General features: G+C 42.4%; 2 protein-coding genes across 4 annotated transcripts; one reads left to right on the top strand and one right to left on the bottom strand.

The window, feature by feature from the left end:
• The first annotated feature begins 729 nt into the window (after positions 1 to 729).
• cldn5a (claudin 5a) lies at positions 730 to 2,369 on the top strand. Its single transcript, XM_061070830.1, has one exon. It carries the CDS (start codon positions 946 to 948, stop codon positions 1,591 to 1,593), a length of 648 nt encoding a protein of 215 aa, XP_060926813.1. The 5' UTR covers positions 730 to 945; the 3' UTR covers positions 1,594 to 2,369.
• A 9,310-nt stretch (positions 2,370 to 11,679) lies between these two features.
• On the bottom strand, positions 11,680 to 17,913 carry cdc45 (CDC45 cell division cycle 45 homolog (S. cerevisiae)). Of its 3 annotated transcripts, none has more exons than XM_061072136.1 (18): positions 17,863 to 17,913; positions 16,846 to 16,905; positions 16,310 to 16,402; positions 16,067 to 16,204; positions 15,708 to 15,874; positions 15,577 to 15,618; positions 15,446 to 15,494; positions 15,216 to 15,277; positions 15,055 to 15,105; positions 14,757 to 14,876; positions 14,489 to 14,620; positions 14,310 to 14,408; positions 14,041 to 14,196; positions 13,440 to 13,578; positions 13,271 to 13,354; positions 13,067 to 13,185; positions 12,531 to 12,607; positions 11,680 to 11,901 (listed from the first exon to the last, which is right to left on the bottom strand). In XM_061072136.1, exons 1-18 carry the CDS (start codon positions 17,911 to 17,913, stop codon positions 11,837 to 11,839), a joined length of 1,704 nt encoding a protein of 567 aa, XP_060928119.1. In that variant the 3' UTR covers positions 11,680 to 11,836. The 3 variants fall into 3 exon arrangements, with proteins under 3 accessions (XP_060928119.1, XP_060928118.1, XP_060928120.1); XM_061072135.1 differs by having other exon boundaries at positions 15,577 to 15,635; positions 15,728 to 15,874; XM_061072137.1 differs by lacking the exon at positions 16,067 to 16,204.
• Between the last annotated feature and the right edge of the window lie 324 nt (positions 17,914 to 18,237).

The following is an 18,237-nucleotide window of genomic DNA, read 5'->3' as shown; positions in this document are numbered from 1 at the left end:
GCATTTACATTATGACACACAGTTAATCTTTCATAGCCTAGAGGATGTTTCACAGACATGAACAAAACCCCCAACAATGCAGAATTCAAAGGTTGCATTTCACTGAATAATAATAATAATGAACACGAAACACGAAACCTTAATAACAAAATGAATAATCAAAGCAAACAAGCATTTTTAATGAAACAGAAACTATTGTGTCATCATAATACTTTTGTAACTAATGTGTGATGTAAATATGTAAATATATTTATTCTTTTTCACGTTTTTCTAAGGGACTGAGGAAAGTAAAACTGATTCGAAATCAAAGTGGATGCATCTACATTATTATTATAAATATTATTACTATTATTATTATTTCTTACATTGTATGTCAGACAATTAAAAGCCTCATATATTTTACACAATGGGTGTGAAATGGCCCTTCTCGGTGCAGACAAGTGCCATTAAACTCCATGTCTGAAAAACCAACAACAACCGCCCTGATTCACCAAACCACTGCATTTCAGCCACATACCATCAGAGCCCCCCCCCCCCCCCCCCTCTCCTCTGCCATAACTGTTCAAACGCACAATGCGCTCTGGACCGCTTCATTCAGCCTCACCACTTGCCTGCGTTTCCATTGGTCCCGTGAGGATGCGGCGACATGTGATTGGAGGAAAGTTTCTCCTCCAGTCCACACACCCCCCACCTACCCCTGCAGATATTGGTGATTCGGTGCCACTGTGGTTCCAGTTGTTTTCACATCCCCTCGCTAACAAAGAGACGCTGCTGCCTCTCACGTCTCCCTGAGCCCAGTGATGAACATCTGACGCTTGATTGGACATCGAGGCGAGAAGAAGAAGATACAGAGCAGAAGCACACTTGGCGTTCAAGAAGAAGATCAATTAGGGGAGAGTTTGGACTTTTGAAGTTTTTTAAAAGACTTAAACGTAAAGTGCGAACATGGTGTCTGCCGGACTGGAGATCGTGGGACTGGCTCTGTGCGTAGTGGGCTCGCTCCTGGTGATGGTGGCGTGCGGACTGCCCATGTGGAAGGTGACTGCTTTCATCGAGGCCAACATCGTGGTGGCTCAGACCATCTGGGACGGCTTGTGGATGTCGTGCGTGGTGCAGAGCACGGGCCAGATGCAGTGCAAGGTGCACGACTCCGTCCTCGCCCTCAGCCACGACCTGCAGGCGGCCAGAGCCCTCACCATCATCTCCTCGGTGATGGGCGTGCTGGGACTGATGGTGACCATCGCCGGGGCGCAGTGCACCAACTGCATCCGCACCGAGTACGTGAAAGCCCGGGTGGTGAACGCCGGAGGGGTGATCTACATCCTCAGTGGGCTGTTCGTGCTGGTGCCTCTGTGCTGGCTGGCCAACAGCATCATATCGGACTTCTACAATCCACAGGTGCCCGCATCCAAGAAGAGGGAGATCGGCGCTGCGCTGTACATCGGCTGGGCGGCCACAGCCATGCTGCTGATCGGGGGCACGCTGCTGTGCTGCTCCTGTCCCCCCAGTGGGAACTCGGGATACTCGGTCAAATACGCACAGACCAAGAGAGCCACTCCGAACGGGGAATATGACAAGAGGAACTACGTGTAGCGCTGTGGCTCGGGGCAGGCGGTGCGTAAAAGTGCGTAAAAGTGACCTGCAGCTTTTTTTTTAAAGACGTTCTCTTTGCACCAGCATTTTTTTTTTGAATCAGAAATATGAACTTTGAAAAATCAATGGAAGCACCTCTGCTTTTTTTTTACGCTCGGACCGCAACTTCACACTTCCTTTTTGTATCCACAGGAGATCAAAGAAAAGACTATGAACCACGAGAGGTAGCTCACGACAAAAAGGAGTATCTGTGTTAGGTACCTGCTTTTTGTGTGTCTTCGAAATTATTAGTGTTTTTGAATTGTTTACTGTTGTAACTAAAGTTTGTTGTTTTTGTTTTCTTGAGGAACTCTTGCCATCAAGTATATGTACACTGTTCTCTTGCCCTGATGTGCGTCGTCAGCACAAACGTGTAGGCTACTGTAACTGAGAATAATTGCACTCTCACGCCGACATGTTGAGGACTCCGACAGCAACAAAGAACGATGGAGAAAAGTTCATGCGTGGAGAAGCCCTAATACATCCCGGACAGGCTTTTGTGTTGTCCAGAAGCTGATGGAAGTGACTTCTATTTTTGGACCTGTGGATTCCGGAAAGCCTGGGGACCATATGGGCCAAAATATGAAATGTTACAGTCCTTCATCCACCTGCTATGTCTCTTTTTCCACCTTTGTCACTGCAGGAATACACGTTTTCTGTTGGTTTGTTGACGTTGTATGTAATGATTCATTATTCATGTATGAAGATGCAATATCGTTTCATTTTTATTAAGATTAAACCCAATATATTGTCTGAAATCTGAAGTGTGTTCTTAAACAAATCAACCAGAGGGGTGTGCGGAGGCAGGGGAGCCACCAGCGGCTGTGCGTAACGCATACCGTTCCCAGCGTGAATCCATAAACCCCCACGGCGGGAGAAAGTATTTTGGTGAGCCATAGAAATCCAGATGACAATGCCCATTCAGCGTGAGTGGGGCTCTGCTGTTCAGCTCACAATACTCCACAGCCCCCACCACCAGCCCTTTCAGACCACCCCCACCCTCCTCATCCGCAGTCAGTGAAAGGCGTCCAAATTAGAGCTATATGGAGAAGCTGCTGGAATCGTCTTCCCGCAAGTGACTCCATTTGACGTCACTAACCCATCTCCCCTCATCAGGATGGACCCCATGTCTGCAGAGAGCCCACAGCATCAGTGTGAGGCAACTAGTTTATCTACAGCTGCTTCAAGGCCACTACACATTTACACTGGTGATGATGCTTTGCAGTTTTATAATAAAGATCTCACAGGGTTGTTTAATTTATGGAAACAATAGAACAATTACATTAACACAAGATATTTCAGTCTGTGAGTAACAGCCCTCTTGTTTTAAACTGTGACTGGATTACCAAAGCTTATCCATACTTGTTTTGCTGGTGACTTAAGAATCTTAGCAGGTCATATGGCCTCTTAAAAGATGAAAATATGGCCACGCAGAAAATCTGCATACAGTCAGGGGAGTGTGGTCAGAATGTTGTGCCAACGCTGAAGTTATTAACCCGAGAATATTCTACACATTCACAACAAATAGCTCTGGACCTATTGCTATTGTCTAACATTTGACTTGAGCTGCTGCAAATGGAACACAACGTTAAAATAAAATTCAAACTATGATTTGAGACTCTATGACAAAATGAACTCAAGGTCCACTCTCTTTCCTGGAACTTTTAATCATATGTCATGGTCTTCATAAGTGACCATTTTTTCAGTTGCCATGGAGATGGATTTGTTCATATCTTCATTTAGCTCTTATGATTGGATCCACTCCACCCTCAGGACTCTTTGGCGTGTAGAAGCATTAAAGGTTCACTCGTGTCCTCGGAAAGTTTTAGACAACAATCTCAACTCAAGGTCCACTTACATACGTTTATAACCATATGATTTATAGGTGATGGGTCTGAAGAAAACTTGTTAGTGTAGCGTGAGCCTAAGTTGTTTGGTCAAAATATCATAATTTCAAACTACGCATTTCCTTTTTTTGAATTCAAGAAGGATCTATTGATTATTCAGTTTGTTGATCAACCAAAACATTATCTGCAATAATTTTAATAATCAAGACATTTTATCAAGAAGAAATGGGTTTTGTTTTCTACTTCTATCCCTGAACTTACTTGGACGTTATAAGATACATTACATGCTATATTCACCCAGTATGTTCGACTGCAGTGCAGTGGAGAGATCGTGTTTTTTGAAAGATAAGGCTTGTGAAATTCTGTACTTCTGTTATTGTAAAAAAAATCCAATTTGAAGACCAAACCAACATCATGTAAGACCATCTTTCAAAAGTTTACGGGGTCCTCTGCCTTTCTGTGGCCCTCAGCCTGAGGCCCAGTCCTTCTGAAGACAATAATCTTTAAAAGATAGTCACAAATATAGAGATTCATTTTTTAAGTGGCTCTGTATTTTCTTAAAGCAGATGTGGGTAGCTTAGAAAAATTACCAAAAAAAGTTTGTTTTGGAGACTATTTTCAGTAGAGGATGAATACACATTTAGTGCCTCTTGATACTGTATGTGGGACTGACTCACAACAAGAAATACAGTGATCACATTCATCATTATGATGAAGCATGAAGAGTGTGGTTCACCTGTGGGTTTTTAATACTTCTTGACTAACAATGGAAGTTTATGGCACAGTGGAATAATCAGGATTTAGCTACACAGAAAATATCTGTTTGCTATCAATTGATAGAAATACGAAAAATATATAATATCCCCAGACATCAATGTCTCACACTTGCTGCTCAGTTGTCTACAGTAGGCGTCTCCACGTTGGGCTTTCTATGGGTTTTTCTACACAAAGACTCTCCCTGGAAGGTCCAGTCTGGTCCGCCTCAGTGAGATGTTTTTGTTGGATTGTTAGTTCCACTCCTCTAGTCACCGCACAGAGGGTGACGAAGCGCCGGGTGTGTTTGTGTGGGGGTGTATTTGAGCAAGGGGTTAAGTAAGTGTGTGTGTGAGTTTTGGGAGCGCGGGGTTGGGCGGAGGGGTGGGGTTGTGGGGGTGCACCTTAAAAAAGGCCCTCATTCCAATGAGGAGAGAGGCAAACAGGGCCAGCGACGTCACTCAATGGGCGCTCGCCATGGTAACCAGCCAAAACCTGCTGTTGCCTGGTAACGAGACCCTATAATGTGGTGGTATGGATGAGCCCTAATAAAAGGGCTGGCCAGCAGACATTCCTGCCAGCATGGACACACACATACACACAACCTATGTACAGAAGTCTGGAGGGATTTACCTAAAGCCTGTAATGATCACTGCAAAAAGAGCTGTGACAGCAGAAACACGCCGGCTGCTTTGTGTTTCGTTTTAAGAGCAAATGTTAAGTGACGCTATAAATGTTGCACACTGTGAACAAAAACTCCAAGGGGAGCATAAAACATGAACAAATGAGTTGCTGATATCATCATTGTGTCCCATAGGTGATGTAATACACAGAGACCCATTCTGACCTCTAAACTTGACCTCCCTGAGCCCGGCGGAGTGAGAGCCACATGGCTGAGGTCACGTCAGACCTCAGCCAGGCTGTGCACTGATTTCAGATGGTGCAGCTGCCTCTGAGTGTCATGCGTGTTTCGGGGGTGAAGGTCGGGCGGGGCTCAGCAAGTCGTTTCTCACGATGTGAACTCTGAACTATGACGCTCGCCTCAGGTCAGACAAGACGAAAGCCTCTTCCCTTCAGCGACCAGGCGATGATCTCATCGAAGCCGAATTCCCTGCGTTTGATATGGGTCACAACCCTCAGCCCCCAAGATCGTCACACTTAAAAAGAACTGGTTGCACAGTCAGCTGATTTTAAGATATAATTTCATATGGCATGGATACAAAGCAACCACAACAGTATCACATTTGCTCAAGTATTGTATTTAGCAGATTTTTGTGGTACTTGTACCTTACTTGAGTCAATTTAATGACCCGTTGAGCTTGTGATTATATTTATCTGGCAGCTATAGTTACAGTCAATTTACAGATTAAGATTAAATCTCAAAATAAAAAGCATTGTAATACATTAAACAAGCAAAGAGAAAGAAAAACCAGACTTTCAATTCAAGGATAGTGAGTATTAAGTCATTATAATAAACCACAACAGGTCATATATACAATAAATGTAATAATATATTTAACATCATTCAAATTAGCTTCTCTAAACAGTAATGCTTAATAATAACCATTCAATGATATGGGCTAATTGGAAAGGGATTATTACTAATTTCTCTACAGAATAAACACTTAAACTATGAGTAGCTACATTAACCTGTTGATAGTTAACATAATAGAGGATGAAAATACTTCTTCTGGATGATTTCATAAAACAAAGGGGACTTAATTAGTGTTTGTACTGACTCACTCAGATGTGCGACAGAGTCAGCAGGTGCACACAGTCTGCAGACACCCCAGCTGGATAGCTTACTCACAGATAACTAAGCCAAGAGTCAGCAGGTGGTTAAGAGTGGAGGACAAATATGTCTTTGTATACAGAGCTAAAGACCCCGTGAGCCGTTTGTGTGAGAAACAATGTCCGAGCTCGAGTGGTTAGAGATGGAGATCAGAAAAAAAACATGTTCTTTTCTCCTGTACGTCCGCAAGGTTTACGGCTTGGCGACTCGCGAGTTTTTGTTGCAGCCCAGTAGCACGACCAGGCATCCTGTGCAGCGGACAGCGGAACAGGAAACAGGAAGGAACATGGAGGGTGTGGAGGAGGAGGAGGAGGAGGGTGCAGTTTATGTGTCTCAGGAGATATTGGAGAGCCTGGTGGTTGGGTTAAAGCACTCCCAAAAATATACACAGTAGTTTATATGTCTGTGCACAACATTCACCAACCTCTACAGTTGTCATTTGTTTGGTCACATTTATGGTTACGCTGGATTCAACACTTGCAAAAGATGACGTGCTTGCATTGCATTGGGGAATTAACCGTTTTAAACCATTTGAAAATAAATGGGACAATCTGAAACGTGCACTCTCACAAAGCTGTAAACAGGACTGTGTTTCTGAGTCCACGACAAGTCTACATTTTGGACCTTGGACTTTTCTGCATACACAAATCCACATATGGTTTATTAATTTAGCTCTCAGGCCGGCAACTCGGTTCAGTCTTGCCGCTCTTATGTCATGATTTTTGGCCTCAGCTGTTTCCACAAAAAAAAAAAAGCTCTCAAAACCCATTGTGCTCCACCTGCTCTGCACTAAACAGCAGAAAGACAGTTAGCAACTACCCTGGGAAAAGTGGAGCACTGATCGATTAGGGCCTGATATTTCTTTCAGGAGCTGGAGGAGAACAAATCAGAGTTAAAAGAGCGTAAACGACGAATGAAAAAAATCTTCCAACACTGCTGGATGTGTAAATAAGTTAATAATATCCATAATATATGTGTTATTCACAATATTGCTTTTCAATGCAAGGTCAGATGTATTGAGAATCACACCTGAACCAAAACAGGGAGTTTTAACCTTATATAACCTCCATAATATCCAAAATATATATTAAAAAGTGCTGCCAAAAACTCATAACATTGATATTGATATGTAATTTCAGATAAGACAGCCGCAGATTTACAACAAGAGATGAAGTGTTTTCGTTAAAGAGTGATTAACAGAGTGTCCAGTGACGGCTCTATCTCAAAATATGAGAGTGGAGGAGGTGAAACTCCTCTCATGCCTGAGTGAGATCATGTTTCCATACAGTATATCATCATATCATCATTATAAGTACTTGGACACTTAAAAACATGTATCTGTACACACACACACTCACACACACACACAGGTGAAGGCAGACAAGACAAAGTGGTGAGTGACGACCCTCTGCTGAGATGAGGCGGAGGCCTGGCAACATGAGGAATGTCTGGGGGGGGATCAAGAGACATTTCTGATTTGGCATGGTGAGCAAAATGTATGCAATGCCAGTCTGTCTCTTCGACCGAGACGAAGAGACAAAAAAAACCTTTAACACGGAGGGTTGCAGCCGTAGACCACAGCAGCATTCACGCAATCAGTTAAAGAGCTGTGATACAGGTGGTGCTGCTTTTAGCTTTGTCCTCCAGTGGTTATTTGGACTCTCTTCTTAACATAGGATATAGCAATCAGTGTGTGTGTGAGTAAACAAACAGCCTGTCACACACACGCACACACAATCAGCATTCTGTGGTGTATTGTTTCCACACTAATTGCATCTTGCAGGAAAAGTCTGCTTGTTGTTCTCAAGGCTGTTAGAAAACAAACAATGTATATATCTATATATATATATATAGATATATCGTTGTGCATGACACCCCAGTGTATTTCAAAGAATGAAAGTCACATTGCGTGTTTCCCATTAAAGAGTCCTGCATGACCGAGCCACCTCCCACAGAGGATGAAGGAAAAGACCCACTTGTCACTGTATTTAAACCCGGCCTCCTCCAGTGTATTCAAACCCAAATGTCCTTTTGAAATACGTTATAAAGTAAGCCGTGGAAAACATGTTTACACACAGAATGCTTCATTTTAAATGTCTTTAACTCATCTGCTGCCCGTCACTGATGGTTTATAAGACTAGAGTTACACTTCAAGTTTCAGAACCATCAGTCCGTTTCAAATCCATGATCGTTTCCAGTAAATACTAATCTCTTTTGCTTGACAGCACTTTAAAACAATGGAAGAGGAGAGACTCTTTCAGGGAATAACACCCCGAATGTGAGAGGCCGCGAGGGGTTGGAGATCACAGGGGTCAGGGGTCATTAAGGGCAACTGTGGGCTGACAGCAGATACCAAGCACAACAGCAAATACAAACGTGAGTGGGTGAGGGTTTGTTTGTTTATGATGAGTGTGGATTTTAGAGCAATTCAATTTTGTATGAGAATGATCATGTACTTTGCTTGTGTGTGTGTGTGTGTGCTTCGTGTGTCTGCTTCGTGTGTGTGATCATCCTTTCACAGCATGACGGGGACACAGGCAGCCGGCAGGAGCAGTCAGCTGCGGCTCTTTGTCTCTGGCTGTTCAATATAACTAATCCTGTGTGGATTCCGAGATGATTAGAGACAGAGAGGCAAGTCGGGGGAAAACAGTTGAAGAGGGAAGCCAAAAAAAAAGAGGGACACGACTGTTGAATTCAAGACAGGATTTGTTATTGTCACTGTGATTGTATAACAGCTTGATTGTTGTTCATGGGGAAACAACAATCACCATCTATATGGAATGTGCCCTTAAGTGAAAAGTTGGAATTTCCAAATTCACTAAGATTCATCCTTACAACTGTGGCTCAGGAGGTAGAGCGGGTCGTCCACTGACCAGAGGGTCATGGTTGGATTCCTAGCTCCTCCAGTCCTCAGTGATTTTTGGTACTGTGGTTAAAACTAACAAAACGTGATTTTGTGACCAAACATTTTTTGTATATTGGCCAAAATTACTAGATTTGGGAAATTATCTCCCTCAGAAATTCAGTGCACCGTTTTAAATTTATCTGACTGAATATTTGGAATTCGGTGGTTGATTATATGAGTGAAAAGTTTTTGCATTCATCCTTAAACATACAAAATAAAAAACTTTTCAAATGCATTTCAAATTTATAAAGACCACCGAACATATTAGATATGATTTTTTCAAATACTGAATCATAAAACTCATGTGATACTGTAGCAGCCCTCCGTCTCCACTAACACCCCTAAAAACTCCACTCAGCAGCCGCCTGTGTTGAGGCAACATGACTTGTTTTCAAAAATTCTGCTCTGCACATCGGCTGTATGATCCTGCCATGGGGGCATGTTTCCCCTTAGTGTGTGTGTGTGTGTGTGTGTGTGTGTGTGTGTACATTCCTCAGATGCAGAGCACTGGAAAGGGCAGTGGCCCCACTTCACCAGAGGTGCAAGAGGGGGGATGGAGACCAAAGAGATTGACGGCTGAAGGGGAGAAGGCCGATTGATGGGCTGAGCAGGTTGATCTTTCACTGGAACAGTAGCAAACAGAGCGATGCTAACACCTGTAACCACTCACTGACCAGGGGTGTGTCCGCTGAATGAAAGCTACAGTTGGATCCGTCGTCCAACTACAACCAACAGAAACAATACAAGTGTTCGTGTTGTTGTGGAAAACCTCATGTTAAGACTCCCTCAAACATGGAGTACAGAAGTTTGGACACAAATCTCAGCACCACCCGCCCCTCACCAGAAACCACATTCAGCGTCAGAGAAAACGACCCATAAACATTTGAAAGAGCTCCGAAAAACATGTATTTTTTAATAGCAACCATTTCATGTCGACTGGACAATTATACAATTACAATCAAAGCTCCAAAACAGTTATTCAACTGACTTTGCAATGTTGAGTAAATCGTATTAAAACTTCCAAAGAACACGAGGACAGAAAGAGATTAAAGGGACATTTCTTCAGCATTCAGTCGCTCTGAGCTTTACCTCTGGTTTAATCAGACGTATCCGGAAATATCACTCTGCTGCAGTTTACAACCGAGATCTTCATCGATCAATTTTCTTCAACAAGGTATCTTCATCTCACAGCAACATGCACAGGAGAGACAACCAAGCTAAAAGGAAGCAATTTAATCACTGATGATCACCAACGAACAGAAAATCAACCAGCTTTAGACCAGTGTCCAACTCAGTGATGAGCAGTGTGGTTCCATCAACCAGCAGATCGCAGGCGAGTTGCTGGAGGAGCTCTAACCGAGGGACAGAGAGATCTTGAGCCCAGAGCAGCAGCAGGAGGAGGATCAGGCCCAGAGGCTCATGCAGGCCACAAGTAGGATGCAGAAGGAAAACCTCTGAAAACAAGTGGAAGAGGAAAGGAGAGGAATGGAGGAGGAGAAGAATTCTATTCCCAGCTGCAGCTCGATGCAGATCAGGTCACGTTTTCAACTCTTTCCTGTAAAATAAAAAAAAGGCCCAAACAAACATCCTTCACTCTGAAGGTCATGATCTCATCCTGATCCAGGAGCGATAAGGATCTTGATTACCCCTTAGAGACCAGCTCCCCCCACCCCCCACCTTCCCCTCACCCTTCTGGACCCGGGCAGCAGATCAACACCAGGAGGCCTGGCCTACATTTTCCGATGAGGGCCAGGGTCACAGCCCTCACCTTTGTCTCACATGAGCAATCAGAGCTCATCAGGAGATGATGTTCAGTTGACTAAACCCAAATACTTTTACTGTAACTCACAAATACAGTAAGAGCCATTTCGTTTTCTGTTCTGAAGACCAAGTTGTGCGTCAGCAAAACAATAGATTGGATCAGGATGAAAAGAGTAATCAGTTTGGATCACTCTCTGTGAGTGTTGCCAACAGCGAACACGCTGCCAGAGCTTTGTTTTATGGCACAAGAGAAAGTTTCAACTTCCTTTCTCCAAACGGATTCAGTGAAGGTCTCTGTAACCTCTCTGTGCACGTCAGGTTACAGTGCTGCTGCTCCGCATGCGTCACTGGGGCCGGGAGAGTGAAAGAAGTGAAAAATAAAAACTTGTGTCATTTAGTTTCTCCAAGAGAACCCTTTAACTATGTGTCTCGTGAATTTGTATGATAACAATGCTCAATAAACTAATTTATTTTAACAGGTTCTCTCCCTCACATTTATCCGTAGTGCTATGACTACGGTTTTCTGTCTTTGTATTTTGTGTAAAGATCCGTCCTTTAACTTTTGTGACGGCAAGCAAAGTCCTGCTTGAGTAAAGCACAACATGGTGTTTCTCATCTGAGAAATCTAAGAAGTAAAAGTACAAACAAATAACAGTTTTACATGTCTTCAAATCCTGGTATTTCCAAGATCAAGTTTTACATATTACCTTGAGATCAAATCAAGCACTTAACGTTGTTTGGAATTCAATTATGAACAATTACAATCAATTTGTAGCGAAACTGTGTGCTTCTTTTCTAGGAAACACTTAAGAAGTTGAAAAATAAATAAGATGAGATCCCACATTTCCAATACTTAAAAAAAAGTTATGAACACATTTAGGTCATTGAATATGATTTATTAAACATGTTTAAAATGTAATGTGGTGAGAATTACATGTACAGACATGAATAAAACACAGGTATATTAAAAGCAAACAAAATAAAGACTCTAACACATAAAAAAGGAGACTGTACAATTTACACACAAACAGGTTAAAACCATTAAAAACAAGACAACAGATAAAGTTCTTGTGTTGTTGACACTGTACACGTCTGAAGTTCAGAACTTGGACTCGTACACACGGTTCCTTTGAGTGCTGACGTTGCTCATGACAGGAGGGTGATGAGTGAATCCAGGAACTTGCTTCTGTCCTCCGTCTTCAGTTCGATTACTGTGGAGAGACAAACACAAGGAAGAAGTGAGAAGGTTCATGAGATGAGAGAACTCACATCTCCAAGCAACACGTTTTCCTTTGGCAGATTTTTTTAGCAACAATCTGAAAAAAGGCAAACGTCATGTTTCTTGATATCCAGAGATTCTCGCTGCCATTTGTGCAGAACTAATACACAAATATTATGGTACACATGAAACATCATATCTATTTCAGGACCTCAGTCACACACCTGACCGCTGCACAAGTCAGGATGAGTCAAAGCTGGACTGTAAATGACACAAATACAAGGCTGCCCCCTAGAGTCCACAGAAGAGACAGACATGTCGTCTGCTCTGTATTTAAATAGCAGCAATACAGTAACAGTAAAGTTTATTGACATTCACCCATTGATACAGTGCATTAACATTTATGTCTGTGCTACCCTGCTGTACATTAAACATAATTCATAGTAAAGATAATGTAACCTGGACACCTACAAGAAATGTTGCATATATGAACCAGTTAAATAATCTTAAAAAATATATATGAAAATGACACTCTCATTATAAACGGATGAATAGCTGGGAGCAGCAATGATTTACAGTTAATCAGTCAACAGATAATTTCATAGTTCTATTTTAACTTACTTGATGTGTCGAAATGGTCGTGGAGAGTTCGGGAGCTGGTGCTCTCTGCAGCCTTCTCGAATGCTCGGCCAAAGAAACTTATAGAGACAAGAGAACACAACGAGGGTTGAGGAAATGGATATAACCTCTCTATACAATACAAAATGAAGGGAAGGGAAACTTGTTTTTTGTTTAAGTAACTTTATTAGCAAAATGGAAAGTATTAAGGGAAGGTTCTACCTTCTCAAATATCTATAGACTTTGGTTTTTCTTTTTCTCTGAGATAGTAAACTGAATATCTGTGTTTGTGGGTTCTGTTTGTATCAATTGTAAGGGATGTGTTTCACTAGTCTGACAATTGGATTACAACTACAACAGAGAATGCAGACAAATTATTTTTTTCAGAAAATATCTAGAGTAAATACCAAAAAAGGGAATCAGATATGAAATATTTAACTCAAGAGCTCAAATATGATTATTATGAACTTCATTAATGTTTCTTGTTTGTGTTATGAAAGGTGCTTTATCATCACAGCTCCTCAAGTTTCAGGTCTTACTTCTTTTTGTCGGATGTCTCAGACTCCGGTGGGATTCCCAAAACAATCATAGTTCCCTTCTCAACATCTTTGGGAGCCGCCATGATGAGCGGGAGCAGTTTGCAGCGTTTATTCCTCGTCTAAGCACAGAATGAGTGAAGGAGTGAACAGACAGCGATGACACATTATTCACAGTCACAGTAAAAGAAGCAGTCGGGAACTCACTGAATGAACGAAAGCCTTCAGGAGGTATTTGCAGAGCAGAGTCAGAGCCGCGGGTTTAGAAAAGAGCTTCACGTCAGGAGTTCCCTAGAGATGAAAGAGCAGAAGATTAACCTGAGCAGGATGAGCTGCAAACACACAGAGAGAGAAACAGTCAAACAGACACTCGTACCTCCATGAGGTAGCAGTAGAGGAAGGGCCCCTGGGACATGATGAGGTTGGTGCAGATGCAGCTGGCGACAGTTTGCTGGATGGCTATCAGCTTCTTCTTTGCCAGGTCGATACCAGCATGGAGACGATCAATGTTACTTCTGCACAGAGAAAAACACCTGATTCATACATCTAGAAAAAATCTCGGACTTTAAAACACTTAGCTTTGTCCGGGTCTCCAGCATTTTAATTAAAAAACATGAAAGCATTTCAATTTTAGGCAGTGACCTCAAACTAAAAACTTGTTTACTGCAAGTCACATTGTCCAAGATGGTTCAATTAAAACATCTGTCTCCATCTGTCAGACTAAACTATATCAAATCAAGCTCTACACTGTAAAGAGAAAAACAAAGTGGACCGGAGGCAAATCATCCGCTTGTGTCGTTCATCTGAGCAACTCATACGTTTTGGAAATGTAGCTCTGCAAACACTGCACTGCCGCATTCGCACAAATGGATGTGTTTCTCAGAGTGATCCAGGAAAACTGTCTTTTGTTGACGAACACAGATTTAACATCTCTTATAACTTGCAAACAAACCAGAACTTGAGTTTCCTCTACGCACCTGGAGAGGGAGTCGAGAGCAGTGATGAAGTTGTCGCTGTCGTCTTTCTCTGGGCTCTCCAGCAAGGCAGCACAGGCGTGCACCATGTCACTGGCCAGGAAACGGTTCTTAAAGCCAAAGTGGACACCAAACGTCTGGATACGGATATCTTTCATACTGAAGAAGAGGAGGAAACAACGACGAATCATTTCAGGTTTTCATTTGTGTGACACCGATAAAGGAAACTGAATGACGGCATGTATTTCTGCAAGTCTTTCCTAGATTAATACCCATATTTATTAGACGACTCCTCGATGACTTCCCTCAGGTTCTCTTTGATTGTCATGTCCATGGAATGGAATTTCTGCCGCACTTGTTTCAGGGGCAGCCTGTCACGAGCAGCATCAACAGGGTTAAGAACGTAGAAGAAGTCAACTCTCACACAGAGCACTGATTTCCTGGCACTCACCCCATGTCAGCTAAGAACTCCTGGAGTTTCTTTTGTCCATTTAACGTCCAAAGCTTGAAGCTGCACGACGTGTAACATGAATTACAAATGCTCTCATACAGAGACCAGTGCTGATAGAGGGTGAGACGCAGGCTGAGGCAGCAGGTCAAGGAAAACGCAAAGAGACAAAACTTAACAAGCATTAAGTATTTCTGTAGCGATTACACTGCAGGGAAAGAGATGGGGTGTAGATCCAAGAGTGATGGCATATCAAACTAATTAAGGATACTCATATTCAAAGGAAATCCTCATACAGTCAATGGACAGCGAGTTCTCTTCATCCTCATTTCGGTGGTTGTGTCGGGAGACATTTCGCTGCATTGTGGCGATGTCTGTTACGTACTTCATACTTAAAGTAACAAGACAAGATTAATTCAGTGCAGGAAAAGAAAGACTGATGCAAACACAGCAAATACAAGTTCTAAAAAATAATAAAATTAAAAATTATGAATTCTCTACAGCACAAGCCCAGTTGTCAAATTCAAGTTTTTGGAAATTTGGTGTTGAAATACTGAAGAAATTCTTACTGTGTGATTTTATCATGAACCCACTGGTCTGTCAGCCCAATGATGGCCCACCTGCAGAAAAAAGAACCTACATCTCAAAGGCTGAACATGGCGCTGAGCATTTCCACCTTGTTCAAGGCATTTAAGAATGTACTTATTTGTATTTTTATTAGACATCTTACCAGAGCATGTCTTTGGTGTCTTTAGTCAATACCCACGCCAGCTCAAAAAACATCATTGCAGCCTAAGAAAAGACACAGATGAAAGTATTTGTGTTAAAGAATAGCAACAAGGAATAAAAGTCAACATGCAGCTGTGTATAGAAATGTCTCAAATGTGTGTGTGCATATAAAAATGTGTCATTTCAAAATAATCAAACAGATTTTCTTAATTCTAAAAACTGTCTACTCACAGAGGTCCCATGATATTCATACTGCTCATAGTCAAACAAGATTTCCCTCCTGAGAAATGAGTGAAACATTAATATTAGTCAAGAATTGCAATGTGATAAAGTCTCTCAACATCTCCTTAAAAACACTTCACCTCCGTCCTTCCCACTCCCTCTTCGCTCGCTGCCTTTCGATCCTCCTCTCCACGGCGCCCTGCAGCGACATGATCACACACATTAATAAAAAACACTTCTCACAGCTCTGATTCATCTCAGTCGAGTTCACTGATTCTGTTCAACACGCACCTCATCGTATCTCCTCCGTTTGCCAGACGGCTCCGATCCTTCGTCGCTCTCATTTCCAGAGTCGCCTCCTTCTTCGTCTTCATCTCGGAAAATATCATCGTACGTGGGCACAGCAAGGTCATCGTCCTGTTTGATGAGGAGCTTTATCTGTGGAGGACATGACAGCAGTTCATTCGAGGGTAAATTCCAGCAGTTCAATATTTTGGTGGTGCTTCTAAATTTAAAACGGGGGAAAGAACTTAACAAAACACACAAACTAATAAAATCCACTGGATGCAGCCGATTCAAAAGGGACGTTTTTACGCGCTGTACAAGTTTTCTTCCTTCGTTATCAATCACCTGCGAGTCATTGTAGACATTGACCACATCAACTGGCCTGTGAGTGTCACAGATGAAGAAGATGGAGTCGTCGTCTGGCTGCAGCATTTCAAGGAGGTCCACGTTCGCTCCACAGTTGATGAGAACAAAGTATCGGAACTACAACACAGTTAAATAACTTCAGCTCAGAGTGGCAGTGAGGACATTTATTTACGCTTTTGACATATTTATTCATGTGGAAGCTGAGGTGGGATCTGACCGTACCTGCTCTTTGTGCTCGAGGAAGGCAGTGCCGAGGTCCTGCCAGCCTGTGACCGGCACCAGTGTGTACTGAACCTGGTCACAGTGGAACAGCGCCTGGTGAAGAGACACATCATCTTTTTATTGACTAATTAATCATTATCTCCTCACTGACAAATTAGGACACAAGAACATTGAATCTTAAGCCACTGAAGGAGCCTATAATAAACTTTATAGACAAATCAATCCCACGATAAACATCTTATCAGCCTTCATTTGTTTGATCTGAGATGTGCTAATTTACCATATTTTACATCATCCCAGTAAAATGGGATGATCCTCATTTAATCACTGTGCTCTCAGCTAACATGCTTCAACAGATGTTATAGACTCCTGAGCTCCAATAAAATACAAACACTTCAGTGACTGAAGGATCCTTTGAGCTCGAGAATCAGATGTTGCTGATGATAAAGATAAGTCCACAAAGGGAAATGCCCTTTAGGTCTTGACTCAAACAACAGGAGCTCATGTTGTGGGTTTGGCGGAGTGTGTTATCTTACCTGAAGTATCTTACAGGCACAGAGCGCGTCGATGTCTGCTGCCACCAGGAGGGCGACTCTCTGAAGGAAAAGTCGTTTTTTTAGTGACCTTATAAAATACACACTGTGAGACTGACACTGACGATGCTGATTTTATATTTTTTTTAAATGGATCTAAATCACATCCAACTAGGTCTAGTTTAAAGAAAATCCTCATCATCCCACAAAAACCACACACTCTCCTTTGTAGCTGATGTCAAATCCTTCACCAAATCTAGTCCACATCAGACCAGGTCCAGAAACAGGAAAAGAAATCACATTATTCTGGTTTTAGAGTCTTTCCACTGGCTTCCAGTATCACTGAGGATTGGTTTTAAGTCTCTTAATGGTACAGTAATAAGAACCCGTATTCATCTCTGGTTGTTTATCAGAGGATGTTTCTAACCGTTCCTTGAGGTCTTCTTGCCAAACATCTATCTGAGCTATTAAAAACACATCTGACAAACTTCTTCTGTTTTAAGAAACAACTCAATACCTATTTCTATGATCTTACTTTGAATTAACTTGGTCTGTGCTTTAAACACCATGATTACTTATTTGTATACGTTTTGGAAGTATTGTGTTTTTACCTTAAGTCTTTGCTTTATTGCTAACGGGATGATCTATCTTTGATTTTATTGTAAAGCACTTTAAGCTGCATTTGATCTATGGAAGTTGCTGTAGAAATTAAATCTACTGTTTTCATTGCATCCACAAGTAAATGTTGATTTGGTGTTGAAGACTGTTTGGGTGCAGGTGTACACAAGTCCTGCTAATTGTCCCGGGTCTTTTTCTGCAATTGATGATTTCATATAAACAGAACTTCCTGTGTTGTTCCTGGAAGATCCAAAGCTTTAACTACGATGTCTGCCTCATTCCCAACAGGAGGAGGAGCAGAAAACTGAGAAGCGGCGGCTCCGGGTTGAGAGTAAACTTCCTGTCACTCCGTCCTGGTTCCTCTCGGGTTTAAACAGAACTTTCCACTGGGAACAAACTCACCTGGTGGGCGACGACTTCGTAGAACTCCTTCCTGATGTCCGTGACGAACATGTTGGCAGATTTTTAAAAACGCAGCTCGAGTGTCATGAGACGATCTGCGGCGGGTTCCGGTTTGTTGTCAGGAGCGCAGCTGCAGAAATGTGGCGCCAAATCCGCAAGTGTCACATCCGACCAATGGGTGAGGAGGAAAGTGCCCTACGTCGTACGTCCCACGCAACGTCATCACGCCGCTACGGAAAGAGAGAGCAGCCACAATGCAATCCCGTCCCCACGCGAGTTTGGTTTCTACTGGTTCCTGTGAGATTAAAACGTGATAGTGTGGGTAATTAGAAACAGAAGCTTCAACAGAGATTTAAAATGAATGAAACAGGAAAC

The sequence above is a fragment of the Limanda limanda genome, chromosome 5, assembly GCF_963576545.1.
Source record: "Limanda limanda chromosome 5, fLimLim1.1, whole genome shotgun sequence".
In the NCBI taxonomy this organism is placed as follows: Eukaryota; Metazoa; Chordata; class Actinopteri; order Pleuronectiformes; family Pleuronectidae; genus Limanda; species Limanda limanda.
The sequence above is the reverse complement of the archived record's forward strand: the minus strand, read 5'-3'. Positions and strand labels throughout refer to the sequence as shown.

Coding starts and splice junctions, on each gene's coding strand:
- cldn5a (XM_061070830.1), top strand. CDS start 946: ATGGTGTCTGCCGGACTGGAGATCGTGGGACTGGCTCTGTGCGTAGTG.
- cdc45 (XM_061072136.1), bottom strand. CDS start 17,913: ATGTTCGTCACGGACATCAGGAAGGAGTTCTACGAAGTCGTCGCCCAC. Junction 15,278..15,445: donor ATGAATATCATGGGACCTCT/GTGAGTAGACAG, acceptor GTCTTTTCTTAG/GCTGCAATGATGTTTTTTGA. Junction 14,877..15,054: donor GTTCATGATAAAATCACACA/GTAAGAATTTCT, acceptor TGTTACTTTAAG/TATGAAGTACGTAACAGACA.